At 42.2% G+C, this 25,474-nt stretch overlaps 1 protein-coding gene across 2 annotated transcripts in view; it reads right to left on the bottom strand.

Moving 5' to 3' along the window:
• The window catches only part of LOC122660938 (zinc finger CCCH domain-containing protein 46), a 50,336-nt gene extending 30,601 nt beyond the window's left edge, over positions 1-19,735 (bottom strand). Inside the window, exons 1-5 of one of the 2 annotated variants that reach the window (XM_043856198.1) lie at positions 19,542-19,735; positions 8,772-8,976; positions 8,411-8,508; positions 8,148-8,243; positions 7,904-7,997 (exon numbers count right to left, since the gene is read on the bottom strand). In XM_043856198.1, coding sequence (XP_043712133.1) covers positions 7,904-7,997; positions 8,148-8,243; positions 8,411-8,508; positions 8,772-8,976; positions 19,542-19,585 — 537 coding nt within the window. In that variant the 5' untranslated portion in view covers positions 19,586-19,735. The remainder of the gene's footprint in view (positions 1-7,903; positions 7,998-8,147; positions 8,244-8,410; positions 8,509-8,771; positions 8,977-19,541) is intronic. The other variant, XM_043856199.1, reaches the window with a different exon arrangement.
• Between the last annotated feature and the right edge of the window lie 5,739 nt (positions 19,736-25,474).

The following is a 25,474-nucleotide window of genomic DNA, read 5'->3' on the forward strand; positions in this document are numbered from 1 at the left end:
ATATGACCATTTAGTGTTGGAACCCCCCCCCCCCCCCCAAACCAACCCCTTAATGGAATTGGCCTATTTCCACTGAAATTGCCCAATCCGACATACCGGATCAATGGGAGTCTCAGGAAAATAGTCACAGTAGCCCTCCGGAGTATGCTAGATAATGATCCAGCATACCGGATCCTTTTTGGTCTGTGTTTTACCCTGATCCGGCATACCGGATAGATATCCAGCATACCGGATCAATATATTACTGTTATAATTTGACCGTTATTCCCCTGTTGAATATGGAAATTAGGTAATCCGGCATTCCATATTGGAATCCAGCATACTGGATTATATATGGCTTTTGGAATCCGATCTTAATTTAGATTCCTAATTAAATTAAGCTATCTAGCCTATAAATACCCACTTGTTTAAGGCTCTAAACACCACTGCTAATCATAATTAAGAGCCTCCAAAAACAAGTCACTCTCAAGTGAGAATTCAAGCACTCATTCAAGGCATTCACTCACTTAGCTTCCTTCATTCAACTTGCATTAAAGTTCAAGATTGAAAGGTAGCATATCATTACTAAAGATTGAGGTAACTCTAAACCTTTAGTATATTCATTTTACATATTATAAGTAGGTTGAGTTCTCTTGCTCATTAACTCAAGATTAGTTGTTGTTGAGTTCTCTTGCTCATTATTCAAGAGTTGTACGAGTTCTCTTGCTCACACTCAAGAGTTGTTATAGTGAAATTCTCTCTAAGGTGAGAGGAGTGGACATAAGCAAGTATTGGCCGAACCACTATAAATCTCTTATGTCACTTTTGATTTATTGCTTGTCATTATATTGATAATTTGTTTTATTTCCGCATTAAGTATTATAATTTCCTACCTTCACCTATTCACCCCCCCTCTTGGTGAATTCACACCATTCAGCTAACAACACCTTCACATAATTGGATCGAGTATTCTCCTGCCCAAGTTTTCCCATTACCCCATTCAAACCCCAACATCCGTCCTATTTCTGGAGATCATCTCATTAGCCAAATTCTTCAGTCCAATCCAACCATCAGAAACACATTATACCTTAATCGGATTTCATTCCCTACACTAGGAATAATCGATCCAAACCCTAGCCCCAAATTCCCATCCTAAACCCTAGATCCCCCTCTTTTCCTCTTTTCCAAAACCCGAAACCCTAAACCTAAGTTGCTGCCCATTCAAGTTTACACACTTCCATCCATCAAAACATCTCAGGACCTTCACTGATAGACTCCCCTACCTTGACTTGACCTAACCCGAACCCTAATTTCACCAAAAACCCTATTTTGACCTAGCCGATTCACCTGTTCATAACAGATCCTGGTTTATTGGCTCCTAATTGGTCTCCTACCAATCTAGGACTCATTAGGAAGAGAAGGAGATAGAGATGTTGATTTTGGAGGTGTCCAATAAAATCCAGATGTGGCCATTAGAGGAGTGGTCGTAGTTGGAAAGAAAGGATCAAAAGGGGGCAATAGAGGAGGCAATGTGGTAGGCATTCTCCTAAAGGACATGGGCTTCGAAGGGCGCATAAGAAAGATAGGGTGGATTTGACAAGAGCCCGAATATCGGCATGCTTAGCTAGGGATTAAGACCCCGGACATTCCAAAGGAACCCAGAAGACATGGGAAACTACAGGAAGGGGGCATCACTCTCCTAGGGGGAAGGTTTTTGTATCGCCTACAGGAGTAGGCAATCAACGGCCAATGGGAAGGGGCCACAGATAAGGTAGCCGGATCAAAGGGGGTCGAGCCAAAGGGGGCAAGGCAGTGCCCCCGAGGGGAAGGGAAACTAAAATGAGAGGGGGGGAAGAAGAGTCGTGGATGCGGGGGAAGGGGGTCCCACAGGACTGGGTGAAAATAGGGGGAATCTCTTCGAACAGAGGTCTGGGACCACCATCACTTGAAGGGGGAGGTTGACAAGGGGTGGGGAAGGTTGATAGGTGGGTGAGGGTGGTTCAGGCTCGAAGGGGGCAAAGGGGTAAAGGCTGGGCTAACCAAGGGGGGTCAAATAGAGGAGTTGGGGCCTGGTATGGGCCCGAGAAAGGGGTGATATGGGGTGGGCCGAGGTTAGATGGGATAATGGGTGGGCATAAGGTAAAGTGGGCTAGGGTTAGGTAAGGGTTATGAAGGGCAAAGGACACGGGCTTCGAAAAGGGCGCATAAGGAAGTGTGGGTGGATTTGATAAGAGCCCGAATATCGGTATGTTTCACAAGGGATTAAGACCCCGGACATTCCAAAGGAACCCAAAAGACATGGGAAACTAAAGGGAAGGGAGCATCACTCTCCTAGGGAGAAGGCTTTTGTATCGCCTGCGAGAGTAGGCAATCAACAGCCGATGGGAAGGGGCCATAGATAAGGTGGTCGGATCAAAGGGGGTCAAGGCAGTGCCCCTAAAGGGGAACTAAAATGAGAGGGGGGAAAAAGAGTCATGGATGGGGGGAAGGGGGTCCCATAGAACTAGGCAACAATAGGGGGAATCTCTTCGAACAGAGGTCTGGGACCACCATCACTTGAAGGGGGAGGGGGGATAAGGGGTGGGGTAGGTAGATAGGTGGGTGAGGGTGGTTCAGGCTCAAAGGGGGCAAAGGGGTAAGGACCGGGCTAACCAGGGGGGTCGAATAGAGGGGTTAGGCCTAGGATGGGCCCAGGACAGGGGTGATTTGAGGTGGGCCGAGGTTAGATAGGACAATGGATGGGCATAAGGTAAAATGGGCTAGGGTTAGGTAAGGGTTATGAAGGGCGAAGGAGGGGCTCGGGTTAGTTACAGTGAGGGTTGGGTTAGAGGTAGAGGGGGTTTGGGGGGGGCACGTGGGTTTAGAACCTGTGTTACGGGTAATACCAGCTTTCATTAAAGGGAGGGGTATGGGGTTGGACGGGTGAGAGAAAGCTCGAGGGGAGTAGGGAGGAGAGGGGGAAGGGGGTGTGAGGACACCAAAGGGGTGAAGGAGCAAGAAGCAGGGGTGGATAACAGCAGGGGGTGCCAGGGTGTAGGGCAGGTCGCAGGGGTGAAGCCTGCAAGGGATAGGCTTGTTCGACTAGGACGAAGAGAAGACTGCAATGCTAGTGAATTAGGGGCCAAACTGTAATGTTCCAAAGAGCCAGGAGCCAAAGGATCGAAGCTGAATGGAGGACCAATGGATCCAACTTCAGCAACCACAGGATTTGATAAAGAGGCCACCGAAAAGCAGTCTGGAGGGCGGATCGAGGAGGGCAGCTGTAGCAGCGACTACGCCAGAGAAGAGGATTGTTGCAACGTCTGTGTTGGGGCTTGCGAGAGAGAAACCAAAGGATCATGAGAACCCCGAAGGACCGATGGTTCAACCTGACGAGGATCTGAAGTACCAGCAGGCCCACCTCGAGAACTGGGAAAGAGGGTTGGAGTCGACTTGGAGGCGAGCCAGATGTAGGTTGGTCTCTAGGACGGCAGTGACGGCTGCGGGACTTTTCCGGCCACGGCTAGGGTCCCTGGAGAAGTCAGGGAGGACAGAGGGTGTCGAGTAGAGGTAATGTAGCTCCAGATAGGGAGAGATCCTACTAGAGGCCAATTATCAAGGATCTAATAACAAAGGAATCAAGGGGCTTCTGGTTCTGCAGTCTCAGTAGGACAGAATTGCAGTTTTAGGTCAAATCTAGGGTTAGGTTTATGAATATGGAGATGAATCTTATAGGGTATTGATGGGCAGGTCTAGGATAAGCTATTAATGTAGGTATAGATGATGTTTAACTAAAAAAATTGAATCTCAGAAATTAGGGTTAGGGTTTCGGGTTTTGGGTTTTAGAACTTCGGCTAAAACTAGGGTTTTAAATGGGATTTTAGGGCTAAGATTGGGATCGAATTTTCCAGGTAGGGAGGGGAAGGTTCGATCCAAATATGGGAGGTTTTTATTGGCTGGAAGTACTAATTCTGGAATTTAGGGGTTTTTTGGGTTTCACAGAGACAAGGCAAACTATGGTTGGAGTGGGAGGATGGGGCTGCAAGTTGGATCGAATGGAGGGGATGTAGTATGGAGGCTGTGGTTTGAATTTGAAGAAATTCTGATGGTCAAATATGACTGGGCAGCAAGATCTAGGGTTTAATGGAAATCAAACACAAAAATAAAGAGGATCGATTGGGGGGGGGGGAACTAGAGGATTAGAAGAAGAAATTGGTGAACAAGTTGCAGCAGCTTGAACAGGGTTGAAGGATAGAACCACCTTCAGAGAAGAACCTCCCAGCCGTCACGGCGTAAAGAGTCACAGGAGATCCACCTGCCCTTCTTCCTTGATAGAACCACAAGGCAAACACTCCAAGAGCAGTAGCAGCAACAATCAGCAGCCAACAATTCTGTTTTTTTTTTTTTTTTTTCAAATATCAACTGTGGGGGAGCCTCCCACGATTTAACCTTATTTATAATAGGGCCAATGGCCAAATCCTAATACAAATTAAACCCTTCCTTCATAAATCATGGAAGGGAAAGGCTATAATTAAAAGCTAATAACTTAAAATACTGATAAGACCTAATTGACCCTACTAACTTAAACTAAAAGACACTTAACTAAATAACTTAAATTGAACCACTTGAACCACTTGGGTGCAACCAATTTGAACTGGTTCAATTAAAAAACAGAAAATAAACTAAGTATGGAATGGAAAATACAAGAATGCAAACCTAAACTATGGCTCCCAAACTAAGCCCTAGTGTCGACTTCTTCTTCTTCTTCTTCCTACGGGTGTGGGCACTTCGTGCTGCATCAAGAGGGCAAAGCCAGGAATATGCTAAGAGGCAGAGGAGCACAAACCCAGGCGTCCATCAACAGAGGCAGCAGAAGCAGGGGCTGATGGAGTGGTATGTGAAACGGGTGGAGAAGCAACAGCAATATCAGACAGAGTAGCAGCGGGGGCATCCTTCGACGTAGACTCTAAGGTGGCCTTTCCAGAGCATGATTTGGAGTGGTGAGAGAAGAACTTGCGGTGGATGCAGTGTGGAGGAAGTCAGTCGTACCTAATGGGTTGCTCAAAGCAGAACCCATCATCTTCAACAATAGTGAAGCACGAAGGGGGGGGGGAATCAGCAGTGATGCTGACACAAATCCTTGCAAAGCCTTGCAAAGGTGAGGCGGTCCATCTTTTTGGTGCGAACATCAGAGTAGAGAGGAAAATCAATAACAGAGCCGATGATACTATGACAATCTTGGCTCCAATAGTGGAGGGGGAGGCCTGAAAGAGCAACCCACAAGGGAATAGAGCTGACGTCGACCTTGTGGAGTTGCAGGTAGGGGTCCCACTGGCGGAGGAAGATAGGTTTGTTGCCAAACAGCCATGGGGCTTCATCAAGAGCACGTGCTTTAGTGTCTTCACAGAAGAATCGGAAGATGAATACACCATTATCGAGCAGGTATGTATCCATAGAACCTTGAGCTTTCCATTGCTTGGAAAGAGATGATTTTACAATGTTGAAAGAAGGTTTGGGGCCAAGGAAATGGCCAACCAGACAGGACTTTCAATTAGCAATTTTCGGAGAGAGAAGAGCCTGGAGCATAGGGCAACTTTGGAGGAACCTTCAAGGGAGGTTAAACGTAGTAAAGAGGGAGAACAAAGCGAGTGGTAGAGGAGGGAGAAGAGAGAAGAGAGGACCAAGCCTTGGGATCAGTAGCAGGGGGTGGTTGAGAGGCGAAGAAGGGGGAAGGAGAGGGGGAGGGGGAGGAGCTCATGACAAGAGGTTTTTTGTGAACATGATGGATGACTGATTAATTCTCTGGGCTTTTGTCGTTAGTTGCTTTAGACTAGGATTCTTGTTTTCCTTGTTTGTTTATGTTTCCTTATTTGATTGTACTTACTTCTTGCTGTATTTTATTGTTATAATAAAGAGTCAAGTCCAGCAGTAGAATTCACTTTGACTGTACTTACTTCTTGTTGTGTTCTATTGAGTGAAGTCCAGAAATAGAATTCACTGACAGAAATCTCTCTCTCTCTCTTATAGATCAGAACATGAAGAAGAAAAGAGCATGGAGGCTTTATTAGAAGAGTCAATTTTGTCTATGCGTAGGGGATTTAGGAGTTCAGCTTTGTTTTTAATTTAGAATTATTCTCTTAGATATTTTGTGGTCGTCTATTAAGCAACCTTAGCTCAATTTAGTTTCTAACTTCAGATTTAGAAAGAATAGTTGCCAAGGCATCGCCTAGGTGACGACTAGGCGACACCTAGGCGTCCAGGCACCTTGGTCGACTTGGTCGCCTAGGCGGGCGCCTTGGCCGCCTGCTTGGTGTCGCCTTGACTTTGGACCCTCTCCAACGCCTTGGGTCGCCGAGACACCATGACAACTATGTTAGTAAGTAGTCTTGAGTTTCGATTTTCAGTTTGTTTCCTTTTCTTGTAAGTTTCTAATTTTCTTTTACTTGTAAGGCAAGCAATAGCTGCCCATAAATATGTAGGAGCTCTTAGGAGGCCCCCAACGATTTAATGAAGATCGAGATTATTGCTTTGTTTAAAGAATACTTATCCTGATGAGAGGATGAAGGGCTGAGAGAGCCGAAACCCTATCCCCCTCCATCTATCTTCTTTGTTGTTTCCTCCAACCCCCAATCGAGCCTTGCTTTGTTGCTATCCTTGTGACAACATTATACTACTGCTGCTGTAACTGTGAAGAACCAGAGATCAATCCAATCGATGCAGAAGTTGCTGATGCTGATCTGAGACAAAGAATCCCATCTCCACACCTGTGGTTGCACCTCCTCCTAATTTCCTGTTGCTGCAACTTCTGGTCCTCATATCTCTGCAACCACTGACCAGATCAGACTGAGATTTAGAGGGGTTTCTTATTGCTGCCAGACCTTCCTTCGATCCCAGTTTGACACCAAACTGCTGGCTGGTTTACCTAGTATATGTTAACTTCTATTTTGGTGTTTACCTTCTAATTCTGATTTGCTTCTATTATTGATGATCTGCTGCAACTATTATCGATCCTACTGTACAGTGGTTCTTAGTTGAACCCCTGATTTGCTTCTATTATTGATGATCTGCTGCAACTATTATCGATCAGAGCTCCACTGATACTCTGTCAACAAGCTCGATTCTGGTTTTGAGTCTAAAAGGCTCTTTGTTCGTGGTTTGCAACAACCCGTGCTGCTTAATAACTACTTCTGACACTTGTTAATGGTGATATGATGAAGAACTAAGGTCTCTGTTATCTACTTCTTGCATTCCATGGAGTGATCAGTCGACTGGTTTCAAATTATCTGCACATTTATGCAAACAACAGGTTCAGCTTTTTCTTTTTTATATGGTTATCGAGGTCTAAAATTATTTCCTATTCAACCAACAAATGCTTCTCAGTTTTTGAGGGTTGGTTGACATCACCTGGAAGCCCACTCGACAGGACTTTGATGATGATCAGACTTCATGATGATTATGTAAGGGGACGAATTATTCATTACCAAAGTATAAAACTGTGATCGTATGACATCGTGATTTATACTACAGTAAGTGAACTGGAGGTGTTTTTCATGACAAATTGGTAAACACTCATTGCCCCAATTGAAATATGGACAACGAATTTGGGGCAGCAAAAAATGGGAAGGACTGTCTTTGCAGGACAGAGGGAATACCGTTATACGGGCTGACTTAATGAGAATCATCATTGTGTTGAAAACTCGGGGGCATTATAGAAACTGGCATATATTGGTTGCACGTTGCAACTGAAAAACATATGCAGGCAAAAATAGACAAATTATTTAGAAATTTAGAAATTGTTCTCGGCAAGTAATGGTCAAGATGTAACATGTGCGTGAACTGTACTTTCAAGCTTGCAAAAATATATGATATCAGCAAAAAAATGTAATATTTATAAATAAGCATCAATAGAAATAGAGGATACTGTATTTTGTGTAAATACTCTTACAATTGATTGCAAGCTTAACCCCTGCTTGGCATCCTTATATGCTTCTGCTCGCAATTCTTCATAGCTAATGTCACCAACAATGTCACATGGGCCACTGCAAAGCAAATAACTCATGATTCAGCCGTGGTGATTCCCTCATGGAGATAGAAGAGAATGGAGCAAAATATATTAAACTTCCTCCAAGGACTGGAGTTTACAGAAATTATTAGTTAACCCTCCCCCACCCTCGTTACATAAAACATACTATTTAGAATGGCCATAGCAGGTAAGCTTCCAAAGTGGTCTCTCATTTTGAAAATCTTCGACAATTTGACGTTTGCATAACTCGGATTCCGTACACCTAGATATCAATGAAATGCAAAATTCTTTAGCAAATAATCTTGAGTTCCACACACGATGTGTGTGTGTGTGAGTGAGAGAGAGAGAGAGAGAGAAGGAGACAGAATAAGTTACAAATCTGCAAACAGAAGCTAGAATGCAAGTATGTCCTATAACTAGAGGACTCACTTATGAGAAGCCTGGGACTGGTTGTCAGCTTGTCGAGAAGTAGAGTTTGCAGCAGGTACACTTGATGAACGAGTCCACTTGTTTTCAAATGGCTGATCCCAGGACACATGATTACAAACAATAGACATGATGTATCATGTATGCCAAACTTCTTAATGAGAAAAGAAAAATAGGTGAAAGCTTACGTATCCTAGATCCATTAACTCATGAAACTACCGAACATGAAAATAAGACATCTGATGAGACTTAAGGACATCACATATAAGACTATATAACGGCCAGGTATACCAGAAGGAAACCTTTGCCTTGATTGGCAATCCAGGATAGTATTTATGTTAGGGATGTATATAACATTACAAACCTTGAATTGATTCTGATATTTTGAACCAAAATCAGAGGCTTCTTTTGGCTTCGAGTTGTTCTGCACTCCAAATCCAAAAGGATTGGACTTTTGCTGTTGCTGATTTGTTTGCTGAAACTGCGAACCAGTCCCGAAACCAAATGGATTAGGTTTTGGTTGTTGCTGGTTCACATGGAGATACTTACAGTTCTCACCAAAATGACAACTGGAAAGAGGAAAGAAAATATTAAGCATAATACAGGGTCTGGTTTAAAAAATTAAAAGTTGCACCATATTAAAAGCTGAGATAGACAAGGCAAAAATTACAAACCAACCAAGTTTCTCAGGAACTGAACTAGAAAAATCTTACTAATTGAAAGCATAAGTATGACATGAAATTGCCTCAATGGAAAATCAAATTGCATACCAAATGTGTCAGATGCATATACACATGTAGGATTGCGGTACAAGTATTCAAGGAAAAAATTTCCTGACCAGCCACAGCCAGGCGCAACTTAAACCAGATAAATTTTCAGGCTCAATAAGTATGAGCTGGGTACGGATGACATCTTTCCAGCCTACAGCCCAAAATATAGGTGTCAAGCCAGCCCATATCTATTCTCCATCTTATTATTTAGATTTGCTTATACTTCAGGTTTTACAACCAATGTGTTTAGATGTTTCATTTATCTCTTAATTTAGCAAAGGTAAATCTGTCTAATTCATTTTCACAAAACCAAAATAAAGTACCATACGAAAAGAAATACTTTCATACTTTTTTTTCTTATTAATGTTAACCCACAACTCATTGGATTTGTTGACGGAACACAAAGGTTGGGTTATGATGATGCAGTTAAGGGTGTCCAATCGGGTGAATTAGGCCTTGGAAGACTTTATTCTGGACCATGGTTGGGCTCTATGGGCCTTGGGCTTGTTATTTTTGGGTTCATTATTATAATTGGCCTAATGTATAAGCCTACGAAGTGGGTACACGGGATTAGTAGTTAAGTATTTGAGTTAGATTAAGATACTCATAACTCAATAGCTTTTAAGAGTTCTGTTGTAAGCCTATTTACTTTAAGTCAGTTTAAGAGAGTAATTAAAAGTCCTTTTATTAGTCAATTTAGGAATTTTAGGTCTTTATATATGTAATGGGCAAAAGATCCACATGTCATCTGTGTGCGGAGTCTTTCACATACCCTCACAAAAAAAGTGAAGGACCCACACTGATGCAGATTTATCACCAAATTGGGCTTCTGTCCTTAGGGATAACTCTAGGGTTGGGTTATATGCATGTTGGGCCATTGGTCCCATTTGTTTTCAGTGTAATATGTCACTTTTATGGACCTAAAGTAGGGGTAATTAGGTTGCATACGGGATTGGCTTCTATACTTGGTTTATTTTCATGCTTTAGTGTTTTAAATTGAACCAGTCCAAAACTAGTTTGAACCAGTGGTTCAATTTAAGTGAATTGAGTCACCTTTCTTTTATTTGTTTCAAGTATAAGTTGGGTCCACACCTCCCCACGAATTTGAGAGAGGTTGTGATGTGTAATTAGAGTCAGCTAGGAGCTTTTAGACTCCTAGGTTGATTAGGACAGCTGGCCTTTTGGCCAATATAAATAATAGAAATCGTGGGAGTGCTCATTACCTCACAGATTTGAAAATTTTGCTCTTGCAAGCTGCTGCAGCTTCTCTCCTCCTTTGAAGAATTGTCTTATGTTTGATCAAGGCTGGCGGGATCGGTGTTTGATCCGATTGACATCTTGTGGTGGAAAACCCGGGTGGTTCGTTGGTGGGATTGGTGTTTGATCCAATCGACACCTTGCGGTGTGAAGCCCGTGTGGTTCTATTGAAGCTTCATTCAAGTTTTCTGTCCAATATCTGATTTTTATTCAAGTTTCAACTTCCAACAAGCTGCTGCCAGAGAATTTCATCAACAACAGTAAGTTAGAAGTGATCCACATCCCCATTATTCTTCTTCTAATCCTCTACATCGCAACCCTAACAATCCCCCCTGCCTTTTAATTTTCACTTTTACTACACCAACCATCAAACCAGACCTGTCAACTCATCCACGAAACCCCAAATTCAGACCACATACTCCTCCACCATCAAGCTCCACTCGATCCAAAGCTTAGCCCTAACCTCCCATCAAAACCCTAATTCCCACCTACCTGAATCAGTTTCCATAAACCCTAAAACCTGCACAGACCAAACCCACCGAGAGTTTCTGCCCATACTTGGACTGAACCTCACTCACACACCCAGGAACACTCTATCCTAACCCTAGGCCAAGAATCCCAACCTAAACCCTAGATCCTCCCTTGATTCTCTTTTCAGAAACCTGTAAACCCAAACCTAATTTGCTGTCCAACTCAAATTACACTCTTAAACCTAATAGAACTTAATGTAACCTTCACTGATAGACTTCCCATCACTAATCTAACATAACCCTATCTTCAAACCCTAACCCTAATTTGGCCAAAATTCCCAATTTTAGCCTACCCAAGTTTATCAGTTCATAGTAGATCCTGGTTATTGGCTTCTAGTTGGTCTCCTACCAATCTAGAACTACATTACACACCCTCTCTCCTCCAAAACTCCCTATTTACGATTCATAATCCGGGCTTCCCATATGCCCGAATTAGTACTCGGGCGTCGTGGGAAACCCTCTCCCATATGTAATACACTTGTACACCCCCCATCATCTGGAAATGATTTGAATGAAAAATGCATTTTTTGTAAAGAGTTTTGGTGTTGTTGAGCAGGGATTGGTATCCCCTACCTGATTTCTTCTCTTCTCTTTTGTTATCTTCTCCTCTCTTCTTCCATACATTTTCTCTCTTCTTCCTCCCACGCAGATCGGTCTCATCTCTCTTCCCTCCCCTTCCATCAATCTGATTTCTTCCCTTAACAACGAAGTTTGCTTCATTTATCTCAGATTTGATCCCAAATTTGATCATTGGGCAGAATGATAATTTCATCCCGTGGTCTATGGTGGAGAAGTCATCAAAGACCAACAAGATCATCATTGAGTCTAAGTATGATGTCTTCGCTAAATTTTCAATTTCCTAACATTGTGATGGTTCTTGTTGTGAGGTATTTGAATCTTCCAAATGCATCATTAAAGTTGGTTGGCAATGGTTGGAAAAGCGAAAATGTATTGTTGATCACGATGGCAATTTGTGTACCCTAAATCCTTCCCATGTACGTTAGACGTTTGCTCTTCAAGGACCGGTTGACGAAGTTTGCTTGAAGCCAAAAGAGGCAACATTAGCAATCCAGCCACAAGAAGAACCACAAGTAACGGCAAAAGTGGACAAGAAGATTATGGTTCTTGACGCAGATACAACCCTACCTATTCAATCCTCTTGCAAAGAACATGAGATTGAAGCTAAGGATTAAATTAACAATCTAATTGAAGATGTGGAGTACCAAGAACAGATTCCAGTTGGAGAGACACAACTTGACATTCTTCATAAGGATATCGAGACAATGGACTTTCTTCTTCCTCCACAAAACTTGGAAGCATAGTTGTCAATGTGATAGGCGAATCAAGGCGGTCAAGAGGTGAAAAAACTTAAGGCGGCAAGGTGACAAGGCGCCCCAAAACAAACCGCCTGGACGCCTAGGCGAAGCCTTGACAACCTTACTTGGAAGTAATGAAGACAATCGTTGCTAATATTTATGAGAAGCAATGAATCACCATCAAGTCAAAGCAAGTGTTCAACAACGTTGATCGAGTGGTGTTGATTCTCCCTTACTGTAGAACTCAATGACAATTTTTTTTCCAACACCGAGAAAATTGATGCAATTAAAGGTGTCCAATTTGGCCTCGAATGACTTTATTTTGGCCCATGGTTGGGTTCTATGGGCCTTGGACTTATTATTTTTAGGTTTATTGATGAAATGGCCTAATAAATAAGCCCATAAAGTAAGGGTTAATTTAGTACACGAGATTAGAAGTTTAGTATTTGAGTTAGATTAGAATACTCAACAGCTTTTAAGAATTCTGCTTTAAGTCTATTTGCTTTAATTCAGCATAAGAGAGTGATTAGGAGTCCTTTTAAGAGTCAATTTATGAATTTTAGAAAGTCTTTATATGTGCAATACACCTCCATCAACTGGAGATGATTTGGATAGAGACTGAGTTTTTTTAAGAGTTCTGGAGTTGTTGAGCAATGCATATGGGAAAAAAGATTTTAAAATAAGATGTCATATAAAATCGACATACTGAAAACATTTCGAGAATAAAGAATCATTAAATACCTTCACAGAGTGAAAAAAAAAGTTCTACTACCAAGCACATCTACTGGGGCTAGCTTTTTCCTGGCCCCCATGGCCTATAGTGTTGGACTTTTTGCATGAAATTTGAAGCATACCTATTTTTTCTGCTATCTTTTTTTCCAATCGAATCACTGTTTCCCACTAGGTTGGTCTTTCTTCTTATTTCCACTTCCCTTATAGGCGACCAAGGCACCTGGACAACTACGCATACAGAACTCCTATCAATTCAGATCTGCTCATCACAGAGGCAATGTTTCTATTGTACAGGTCAGTGACCAAACTTATTATATCTCTAACTTTAACATAGGTTGCAGATGCCAATTTTCAAACCTTAATTCTAAAAAGAAAAGAAAAAAAGTGCTGGCCTTCAATTAGATCGATAGTGAACTGTTAAATTAACTTTCTGGTCTTGACAGCAGATTCTGTGGGATTTTTGTTCCCCTTAATTCTGATTTACTTTATATACACGTATCTGATATGTCCAGTTATTGATTCTGTTGATCAGAATTCTCTTTCAAGTTCTTAAATTACAGAACAGCAAACAATCACCTCTCTCTTTCTTTCCTAATAGAATTCTTCTCTTACTTCCGTCTGCTGTATCTTTAACATATTCTGCTTATGACATGTTCAATAACAAAATTTCCGCAAGTGTCAGCCCATCACAATCATTGGATCTGGATCCTCCGATCTATCTATCCTACACCATCCCTTTCCTCTCCAGCAAAGAGACGGTGTAGAGAATCAATTATTTCTTGTTGACTAAATTGCCATTGAGTTCCTTGTTCCAATACTTCAGCTTAATTCCAACAACTTAAGCTTAGGCCTTAGCACAAGGTCTTCCTTCCCCCCCCCCCAACAAAAAAAAAGGGGACACTATCTGAAAGTTAATCAACTAACCCTGGATTTTCCATCCAGCATTTCTCAAAGCAGAATTGCCTTTTATAAGCAGCATTTTCTCCTGCAATAAAAAGCAGAAGCATTTAGTCAGGGACTGGCGTCTGTGAACCTCCATGCTACTCATCTTGAAATGGCCTCCCCAGTCATTCATGGCCAAGAGTCTTACTCACGGAGGAATTATCCTCAATGTTCAACCAGGTGAAATTGGCACCACTCAATGGATTCTCTAGTAAACTCAATGACAAGGAACTGGCTGAAACTTCTCATCCCAATTGCTAACCAAATAGCACTTCTTTTTTCTTCCATAAACCTGTCCACATTTAGGTCTCTTGCAAAACACCAAGGCTTCTTCCTCCATCTATTAAACAGTCAGAAAGCCCATCCCACATTTCTTAACTTCTATTCCTGACAATGGCACTCAAACCCATCAGCAACAGGATTATGGAAAAGAGAAACAGAAAAATTGCCACCATAATGTCAAGACTAGAACAACATTTAGTCGGATTCTAGGTTAAGAAAGTAAGTAGGAGAGGAGGAAGAAGTTGAAGGTGGAAGAAGATGAGAAAGGAGGAAGAATGAGACGAGAGAGAGAAGAGAAGAGAATAATTCCGGTTGAGTGACTTGTGTTGGAGAGAGACCTCCACACATCTATATTACTTCTACAATATAAAGGAAAGTATTACATCTACCTCCCTAGGGAGGTAAAAGGTAAAAAAGGATAAAGAAAGGGAAAATTAAGGCAACTAGACATAAGACTAGTTCCTAAACTACCCTTATTACATAACTTCTAACACTCCCTCTCAAGCTAGAGAATAAATGTCATGCATTCCCAGCTTGCATAAGAGGGTACTAAACTAAAGGGAGATAAGCCCCTTGGTAAAGATGTCTACTAGTTGATCACCAGTCTTCACGAAAGGGGTACAAATGCAGCCGGAGTCAATCTTCTCTTTGATAAAGTGTCGATCCACTTCAATATGTTTTGTTCTGTCATGTTGCACTAGATTGTGAGCAATACTGATGGCTGCCTTGTTATCACAGTAGAGTCTCATGGGCCCTTCAGTGTCCAACCCCAATTCTTGAACTAGTCTCTTCAGCCAAATGAGTTCACACACTCCATGGGCCATAGCTCTAAATTCTGCTTCTGCATTGGATCTGGCTACAACATGCTGTTTTTTGCTTCTCCATGTAGCCAAATTGCCTCCCACAAAGGTACAATAGCCGAAGGTAGATCTCCTATTTGTGATGGATCCAACCCAATCAGCATCAATGAAACCTTCCACTCTCAAGTATACAACAGCCCTTTTCCTGGGGAAGACTTCAGATATCTGAGAATATGATACACAGCATCTAAGTGGCCACTCTTGGGGGCATGCATAAATTGGCTCACTACTCCCACTGCAAAGGAAATATCTGGGCGTGTCATAGAAAGATAGATAAGCTTTCCCACTGGCCTCTGGTACTTTCCTGCATCAACAAGAGGGGGACCACAAGCTTCCCCTAATTTGTGGTTCTGCTCAATAGGAGAGTTTGCTGGTTTGCAGCCTAACATCCCTATCTCTGTCAACAAATCAAGAACAAACTTCTGTTGACATATGTTGATTCCCTTCTTGGACTTTGATACTTCAATCCCTAAGAAGTACTTCAAGGGACCCAGATCCTTGATTTCAAATTGTTGGGCCAAGTAGATCTTCAGTTTATCTATCTCAGTTGTATCATCTCCAGTGACCATAATATCATCAAGATAGACAATAAGAGCTGTAATGGTACCATTTCCCCACTTGGTAAAGAGAGTGTGGTCAGCTTGACTCTGGGAATACCCATTCTTCAGGATGGCCTGCCGGAAGCGCTCAAACCATGTCTTTGGTGACTGTTTGAGACCATATAGTGCCTTCTTGAGAAGACGCACTTTCCCTTTAACTGAAGGTATGTTGAAACCTGGTGGAGTTTGCATATACACTTCCTCTTCCAAGTCACCATGAAGGAAGGCATTCTTGACATCTAACTGATATAATGGCCAATCTTTATTGGCAGCCACTGATAAAAGAACTCTTACAGAGTTATGCTTCGCCATTGGAGCAAATGTCTCCTGATAGTAAATTCCATAGACTTGATTGTACCCCTTAGTCACCAACCTTGCTTTGTATCTCTCAACAGTGTCATCAGATTTATATTTGATGGTATAGACCCATCGACATCCAACTGAGACACGTCCTCTGGGAAGATCCACCAATTGCCAAGTACCATTCTTCTCAAGAGCCACCATCTCCTCAGACATAGTTTGTCTCTACTTTGGGTCAGACATAGCATCAGTAACATTCCTGGGAATAGAAGTTGTAGAGAGAAGAGCAATAAAGGCAAGACCTGTAGGAGAAAGAGCATCATAGGAAACAAACTGGGCTATAGGATTAGTACAAGCTCTTTTCCCCTTTCTAACAGCAATAGGAAGGTCTAAATCAGATGGAGGAGAAGGGATATCACTTGATTGAGGAGAATGAATCTCAATATGTGGATCTGGATCCAAAGAGGACTCTTGACAGGTCTTCTTTCCTTCATTATGCAAGCCTTCACCTCTCTTGTATTTAATGTGGTAATCCTTCTTCTTCCCATTACCAGAACCACTTTCAACAACCAATTTTGTATTCACACCTGATTGATCATCAATATCAACCACCATAGTCCTGTGTTTTCCAATGTCAAGCATAAAAGGAGATAATGGAAGAGGAGAATGAAAGAAATCGGCAGCCTGTTCACTTCCACAATTCTCCCCCTGAAGATGATGCTGAGAAGGGGCAAAGGAAGGGGCAGATTCAAGAAATGTGACATCTTTGGAGAGAAGACACTGACGAGAAGAAGGATGATAGCATTTGTAGCCTTTGAAAGTAAAAGAGTACCCAAGAAAGAGACACTTGAGGGCTTTGGGATCAAGTTTAGTGTGGTGGGGTTTGTTAATATGCACATAACAAACACAGCCAAAGACTTTGGGAGGAAGAGAGAAAGCAAAAACCTGTGAAGATAAGGTTGCTAAGGGAGATTTGGAACCAAGGAGTTTACTAGACATGCAATTTATGAGAAAAGAAGCAGTGAGAAGGGCTTCCGACCAAAAGGTTTTAGGAACATGCATGCCAAAAAGAAGACTCTGAGTGGCCTCCAAAAAATGGCGATTTTTCCTCTCAGCTACCTCAATTGTTGGGATGTGTCAACACACGTTAGCTGATGAATAATGCCATTATCAGTAAAGAAGATTTGGAGGCCACCAAACATGTACTCCCCCCCTTTATCAGACCGAACAATTTTGATTCGAGTATCAAATTAAGTAAGAATCATCTGATAAAAAATTTTAAATGCATCACAGACATCACTTTTATGCTTTATAAGAACAGTCCAAGTAGCACGAGAAAAATCATCAACAAATGAAACAAAGTAACGATAACCAAATAAAGAGGTAGTTGGGGAAGGACCCCAAACATCTATATGCACAATGTGAAAAGGAGAAGTGGATCTTATGGATACGGTGAACGATAGTGTTTGGCAAACATACATGGTTCACATTGAAAAACATGAGAAGAGGCAATAGAAGAAAATAAGTGAGGTAATTGTTTCATCATTACAACAAAAGATGGATGGCTAAGACGACAATGCCATAACATAACAAAATCCACAGAACTACTATCATTACGTCCACACACATAGGACTGAGCTGTGGACAAAAAAGGTTCAAAAAGATAAAGGCCTTGCTCCTCACAACCACTGCCAATAATCTTCTTCGTCACCAAATCTTGAAACAGACAATGAGAAGGGAAAAAAGTGCCACAACAATTCAGATTTTGTCAAATGACTCACAAACAGAAGATTAAGGGTAAGGTTAGTAACATGAAGAACTGAAATAAGAGAGATAGATGATGTAACAGGGATACTGCACTTACCAGAGACGGAGGAAAGGGAGCCATCAGCCACCCGAACCTTATCCTTACCAAAACAAATGGTATAGGAATCATAATAATGGGACGTACCAGTCATGTGGTCAATGGCACCAGAGTCAATGACCCAAGACTGGGCTGCAGTAGAAGCTGAGGTGGAGACTTGCAAAGCTGATGATGAAGAAGAGCTAGCCACTGAGGGTGTAGAGGATGTGCTCAGCTGTGATATGACCCTACGAAACACTACATCTGCCAGAGTGGAGTCATCCTGGGTAGCATCTGCCTCAGTCATAACAAAGTGTGCTCCTCGAGCTCCCCCTCTACGGCCACGACAAGCACCACCCCGTGTACCACGAGGACGGCCATGAAGAGTCCAACACCTATCCTTGGTATGTCCAGATCTCCCACAATGATCACATTTAAACCTGTCTCTGCCACCTCCACTAGTACCACTGGTCTCAACTGCTCTGTCTTCCCCAAGGTTAGGCCCCTGGCCTCTATTACCTCCACAGGTGTCTTGGAAAGAACTAAAATTGAGGGCAGATTTCTCAAGAGAAGATACTGGAGCTGATTCCATAGCAACATGCCGAGTCTCTTCGCTCTGTAAGTAACTACAAACCTCACCAAAAAATGGAAGAGGGGACCAGCCTAAAATCTGGAGCCATTGGTTCATAATCAGGGTTCAAACCACCAAGTAAAGTGAAGACATGCTCTTTTTCAAGAGTACGATACACCTTTGCTTCATCCTCTGGATTGCTCAATTGAAGATCTCTGTAGTGATCATACTCCTCTAAGAGACTAATATAAGCATTGTAGTACTTAGAAATGGTCCTGTCACCTTGCTTCATTAAATTAATTTTTTGGTAGAGCTGATAGACCTTGGCGGAGTCATCTACTCTGTCAAATGTCTGGGAGACACTGTCCCAAATTGCCTTGGCAGTTTCTTTTCTCATAAACCTTCTCCCAATCTCAGGCTTCATGGAGAAGATTAACCATATCATGACTGTGGAATTTTCTGTCTCCCATTTCTCATAAGTAGGAGAACCAACCTCTGGGGCTTTAATAGCACCAATAATATATCCAAGTTTCCCTTTACTCCTAAGAGATAACTTCACAGAATGTGACCAGTCCAAGAAATTGGTATTATCAATTGTTTTTTTGTAGTGGTTTTTTGTTTGTTCCTTGTACCTCTTAACAGAGAAGCCCGTTTCTTAACTAAAGGAGCTTCAAAGCTTGGTCTCTCATGGTCACATGAGGTGGATTCATCCTTCCCTTTTCCTTTTAAATTTTGCTTATCTTGGCAGGAGTTTCTCCTCAACTGATTTCTATTATTGAAGTTTTATTTTGTTGACCAAAAAAAATAAAGCACCAACCTATCATGTATGAACCTTCGGTGAATGCTAAAGAAATAAGTAAGATACTAAGGTAAGTGAACTGTGTCTATTGAAGCAAACAAGATGAATTGAAATCAGTTCGGGTTTTTCTAGCGCAGAAATATTTATAGGTCATTTGCACTTAGTATACCGAAGCATTAAAAAGATAAACGTAAATAGTGGTAGCACATTATGAGTCTATTAACATAGAATCATAGTCGAGGCGAATCGTCCAAACACTTATCCACTCAAACGTCAAGACTCAAGAGACGAAGATAGTACGAAGATAGAAAGAAGCAGAAAAATAACCATTACCTGCCACGTTGAAAGTTTCTGCAGGGATCTTTCTTTCGGTACATCTCTCTCTCTCTCTCTGTCTCTGAGAGACGAAAATCTAGGCCTGATAGTCGATTGCAGAATCAGAATGATATGGTCGAAATAGAGAAATTTGAATCATAGCGTTGAGCTTTCCCCGGTGGCAATGTGGCATGGGCAGCAGCAGCAGAGAGTTTAGTTAGTAACCAGGGTTTTAAACGCGGAATCGGGGATGGAAACGGTCAGTGCCGATTCCGATCCAATTCAGATGAAGCGCTCCAGAATCAGCATATTTGAGGAATATTCCAAAGATGCTGGTGTTTTTATCAGGGAATCGAGATTGGTGATCGCCTTTCCCAATCTAAATCAGGCAATTCTTGATCCGATTCTCCGATTCTTGAAACCAGGTTAGTAACAATAGTTACTTCCTCCCAGCCACACGGTACCACTTCCTCTGTAAAATTCTCTAAGGACAACCCAGTAAACATTCTGTTTAGACTTTAGAGTTTAGAGGAATTTTTATCCAGCAATACACATGACCCTCCCCAGACTCTGCTAAACATGGGAGCCTTGTCCACTGGGTACGGCCATTTAGTACACTGCTCAATGCACCTCACTTGTTAATATGACAGTGGCCATGAGACTGAGAAGATGAACTTTAAAGGTGCACTGCCCAGTGCACCGTCGAATGCACAAGTCAGGTGCACTGGGCAATGCACTGCACTTTAGAGCCTTGTTCTGTCGAGATCGACATAGATACGTTTCTTTTTTATTTGGGATACGAGTTCTCTGTGCAAGCAGCATAGGGAGCACACCAATGATGAACGATGAAACAGTTTCATACATGTAAGGACATAGAGGTCATTTCATGCGAAGAGGAGAAAGAGAGGGTGCTCGTGTCGTGTACCCTCCACGGTCAACTCATAAAACCTTTTATCTCACCTACGGTACCTGACATTTGGAAAACTATGTCTGGGATACCTCACGTTGGGTATGTTAAGTTTTGAGTTATCTATTTTGCACATAAAATTACATCCAAAACTCCTCCCACCACAACCACCTCCTATGTGATGGGCAAAGTCTTTAGGCCAGAGAGGGTCAAATGTCGTCACCACCTCCTTCAAGTGGTGCACCGGGTCTCCCCACTATTTCCCCCGATGGTCGGTTGTCGTTCTCTCTCTCTGTCGTTATCAGACAATATTAAAAAGAGTATACCATGTTTCACAAAGAGAGATGTCTCTTTGCTTACATCCATTGTGACTCATTGCTAAATGCTTGCTTCATCATCTACTCATCCCTCTCCTCCTTCGACCTCTGCACCATCTCACTATCCTTTGGAAACCATCACTTGGCGGAGCTAATGCTGAAGGAGTTCCGATCTCAATTCATGTTTTAGTAACAATCACAATAATTGGACAAGCCCAAATGTCTTAACTGAATGAAATAAAAAGAAGTCGCTTCAAAAATAGTCATGTTATACTCCTCATAAGAACAACCTAGAGCCAGAAACAATAAAAGAAGAAACTATTGTGGCTAAATCAATGAAGGTATATCTTCTGTCCTTTTTCTCTCTTGGTTTCTAGTTTTGCTTGGCTCTTATCCTTTGCTCTAGAGTTTGCTGTGTTTTGGCAAGTTCAACGGGTTTAATGCATGTTTGTGGTCTGCTCGATGTTTGATATTGGGAACTGTTTGGGGTGGGTGTCTTCTTTGTAAGTTATGTGTTTGGAAGAGAGAGGTGTTTGTTGTTGTTCTTTTGTTGGGGTTCTTTGGATTTATTAAAAGTTTTGTTCTGGTTTTGATGGAGGACTTTGTGTATAAATCGGAGATTGATTTCAGCTGTAATCCCTCTGTTATTGAGGCGAAAATTGTAATGGGGGATTTGGATGTAATGGATAGTATCAACTGGGATTTGGTTCTTGTAGGGAAGGTGATTAGTCAGAAAAGGATATCGGCTACTACAATTTCCAAAGCCTTATCAGCTGCATGGACATTACAGCGGGAATTGTTGGTGAGAGAGGTTGAAACAAATATCTTCGTCATTCAAATGGAAGATCAGGAAGAACTTCGCATTGCAATGGAAGAGGGCCCTTGGGTGATTAAGCATTCCCTCCTTGTACTCCAAAGATGGAATAAGAATAGCCCCCCTCTCTGTTTTGATTGGGTGGATCTGTGGGTCCACATCTATGACCTCCCCTTACATCTGCAAACTAGGGAGGCAGCAATTCGAATAGCCTCACAATTAGGCATTTTTAAGGAGTTCTGCCTTCCCACCTACCTTAGGGATATTACCAAATCCCTAGCTGTTCAAATTTTATTTCGCCTAGAGCTCCCACTTCGTTGTGGTGTGCGTCTCATCCTCGCGGGGATAACCCGATTTGCGCAGAATTTATCTACGCGAAACTACCTACCTTATGCTATTATTGTGGTGAAATTGGTCATGAAATTCAAATATGCCTGCATAAGGAAGCCTTTCCTTATGATTACCGGTCCGAGCTGTTCCTATCTATCCCTCCAGAACTTAGGGATGATTGCTTTATGGCTAACTTTGGAGATTGGCTTTGCCTGGGGGGTTTTGTTGGCAGGCCTACCCCTGCAGTTCAGATGCATTTAAATGCAAAAGTAATTTTGATGGAGACTGAGAGACTTAGCCTTATGCCTGGGCGAGTTAAGCCTCAAAATCCTGAAGCCTTGCACCATCTCAAGGATCTAGTTATGTCCCTCTTGAATCCACTTCCAAAATTCCATCGACGCTCAAAGGCCTTAATATTTCAGCCTGGCCTGTTTCATGGGGCTACTAGGAGATCGCGGGGTGGACAGGGGCATGGCATGGTTAGGCAGGGTTCTTTTGTAATGGACGTTATGGAGCCAATTGCTCTTGGGAAAACTGCTAGCATTTTGGACTCCACTGCTTCTGGACCTGGTGATGGACCGTTGGAAGTCACAAGTCAGACTTCTCTAGTGGACGATAATCCTGCATTAGCCATTGTTAGAAAGACTTCTATAGAGGTTTACATGCGATCTCCTAAGACCCAGGGGAACGTTAAGATACTTTTGGATACTCCTCTAGTATTCCAATCTCCAGGGTCTCCTCTAGTAGGCCAGTTTCATTCTCCAAACAGAAATATCAAGCTGGGAAGTGTTATCCCTTGGGTCGTTGCTAATTCTAAGGAAAGTAGCAACAATCAATGTAGGGAGGTAGCTCTGTTAGCTCCATCAGAGATAGAAAATCTAGCCACTAATGGTGATAATTTGACCCTGGCCCAAGCTGCAAAAATTATTCTGGTTACCCCTCCTACAGTAGTGGAGGACTTTGTTCCTTCAGCTATGGTTATTGAAAAAATTGAGCCTGAATATGAGGATAGAGCACCTGCGCTAAAACGGAAAGCTACCTATATGCCAAGTCCTGTGCTTAAAAAGTTCCAACAACTTCACATCTCACCGTGTTTCAATCCTGGAGTTCACCCTCCGACGCTATTCACCTCTCACTCCCCCCCAAGGTGGATCAAAGTACAAGCCCGAAAATGACATTTACTTTTCTCCTCGGTATCGTCCTCCGCAAATATTGAAAGGGTTTAGGTGGTTGCCCTTAATCAACCCCCAAGGAGCCATGAGTTTACTGGTATGGAACTGCTAAGGGATCAGTCGCCCCTTGACAGTTCAATATCTCTGTAGAATGGTTTCTACAAAGCGACCGTGTTTAGTTTTCCTTATAGAAACTAAACAAACTGCGGACTATATGGAGAAGATAAAGAAAAGGTTAGGTTTTCCTTTTCTCCTACTTTTTAAACCTAGTTGGTAAATCAGGTGGATTAGCCCTATTTTGGAATGATTCAATCTCACTCTCAATTCTTTCTTCTTCTGTTAGGCTAATAGATACGTACACACGTCACGACTTCATTTCTGTCATGATCAGTAAGAATGTCGTTTATATACAGTGAACCCCGCTGTGGGTTTAGGAATGGATTCTGGCGCGAGTTATCTCAATTAGGAAGGATTGTCTCTGGGCCTTGGATTTGTCTTGGAGATTTCAACGAAGTATTATCAATAATGGAGAAATCTGGAGGCAGATTGAAGAGCCTGGCTGAAATAGGCCATTTCCAAGATGCTATTAATGATTGTGGATTGGTTGAGATGCATTTCTCTGGGCCTGCTTTCTCTCGGTCTAACAAGCGATCAGGAGCTGATTTGATTTTATCAAGAATTGATAAAGTTCTCTGCAATGGGGAGGCTCTTCGAACCCTTAGTTGTGTGGATATCCATCGTCAGGCTATGGTTGGTTCAGACCATACACCGCTTCTGGTGCAGCTCTTAGCTCCAAACAGGAAGAAAGGTAAAACTTTTTATTATGAAACAATATGGGAGGGTCACCCAGATCTCCCAAATGTGATCTCTAGCTGTTGGGCCTCTCATTTTTTTGGGTCACCTTCTTTCTTTCTAGCTCGCAAGTTGTTAAGTTGCTAGGCTAGGCTTAAGAAATGGAGTAATAACTAGTTCCACAATAGCAGTACAGAAATTGCAAATGTTAGTGCTACCCTTTCCTCCAGACAAAGTTCTCCCACTCGGCCTTCTTTACAAATAAAGGAAGGTCAATGCCGTAGGAGGTTGGAGGAGCTCTTACTTCAAAAGGAGAAATATTGGGTGCAATGCTCTAGGGTTAAGTGGCTCTAGGCTGGAGATAGGAATACTTCTTTCTTTCATATAGCTACTGCCTGTAAGAGGCAATATAACCATATATCTAGGCTTTGTGGGCCTTCGGGAGCTTGGATTAGCAAAGGAGTGGAGCTCTCTCAACATATTGTTGATTTCTTCTCTGACGCTTATAAGACATCGAATCCTATTGGCATTGATAGTTTTTTGGATTGTGTGACCCCCCGTGTCTCTCAAGAACAGAATTTTGCTCTTTGTCGTCATTTTTTTGAAGAAGAGATAAGGTTAGCTATGTTCCAAATAGGGGCCTATAAAGCCCCTGGTTTAGATGGCCTCCCTGCCAAATTCTATCAGACCCACTGGAACATTGTAGGGAAGAATATGGTTAGTGTTGTGCAGTGGTTCTTTGAGACTGGACACATGCTTAAGGAGTTTAATCGCACAGCCATTGTGTTAATCCCTAAACAGAAACACCCTGAAAATATTACCCAGTTTAGACCTATTAGCCTTTATTATGTCTTTTACAAGGTCATTGCCAAGTGTCTTGCCAACCGGCTTAAACCCTTTTTAAACTCTTTAATCAGCCCATACCAAAGTGTTTTTATCCCTTCAAGTGCAATTTCTAACAATGTTTATGTTACTCATGAAATTCTCCATCAAATGCTCTCCTCTAAGTCCAAATCAGGGTTTACAGCCATGAAACTTGATCTCTGCAAAGCCTATGACGAAGTGGAATGGATTTTTCTCCAGAACATTCTAGTTAAGATGGGGTTTGAGGGGAAATGGGTTAATTGGATTATAGAATGTGTCTCCACTGTTTCCTACCACATTAACGTTAATGGATCTGTTATTGGAAGAGTTCTCCCTCAGCGTGGACTCAGACAAGGATGCCCACTTAGACCTTATCTTTTTATCCTTTGCCAAGAAGCCCTTTCTTCTTATCTTTTGAAGACTGAGCTTAATAATCAAATCAGAGGCATCAAAACCAGTCGAGCTGGCCCTCATGTCACTCATCTTCTCTTTGCTGATGATTGTATGTTATTCTCAAAGGCAAACTTTGCTAACAGTGCGACTCTTTTATCTTTATTAACAGATTACTACTTGGTATCGGGATAGTCTATTAACATTCGTAAGTCTAGCATCCTATTTAGCCCTAGAGTTCCCTCTCAGACTAAAGATGCAATTGCCCTTGCTTCTGGTTTCCCAGTGGTAGAGAATCATGGGAAATATTTGGGTCTGCCAACAGACTTTGGTCACTCTAAGAAAATGCTTTTGTCTAGTGTTAC

Source organism: Telopea speciosissima, chromosome 5 (genome assembly GCF_018873765.1).
Source record: "Telopea speciosissima isolate NSW1024214 ecotype Mountain lineage chromosome 5, Tspe_v1, whole genome shotgun sequence".
Classification (NCBI taxonomy): domain Eukaryota; kingdom Viridiplantae; phylum Streptophyta; class Magnoliopsida; order Proteales; family Proteaceae; genus Telopea; species Telopea speciosissima.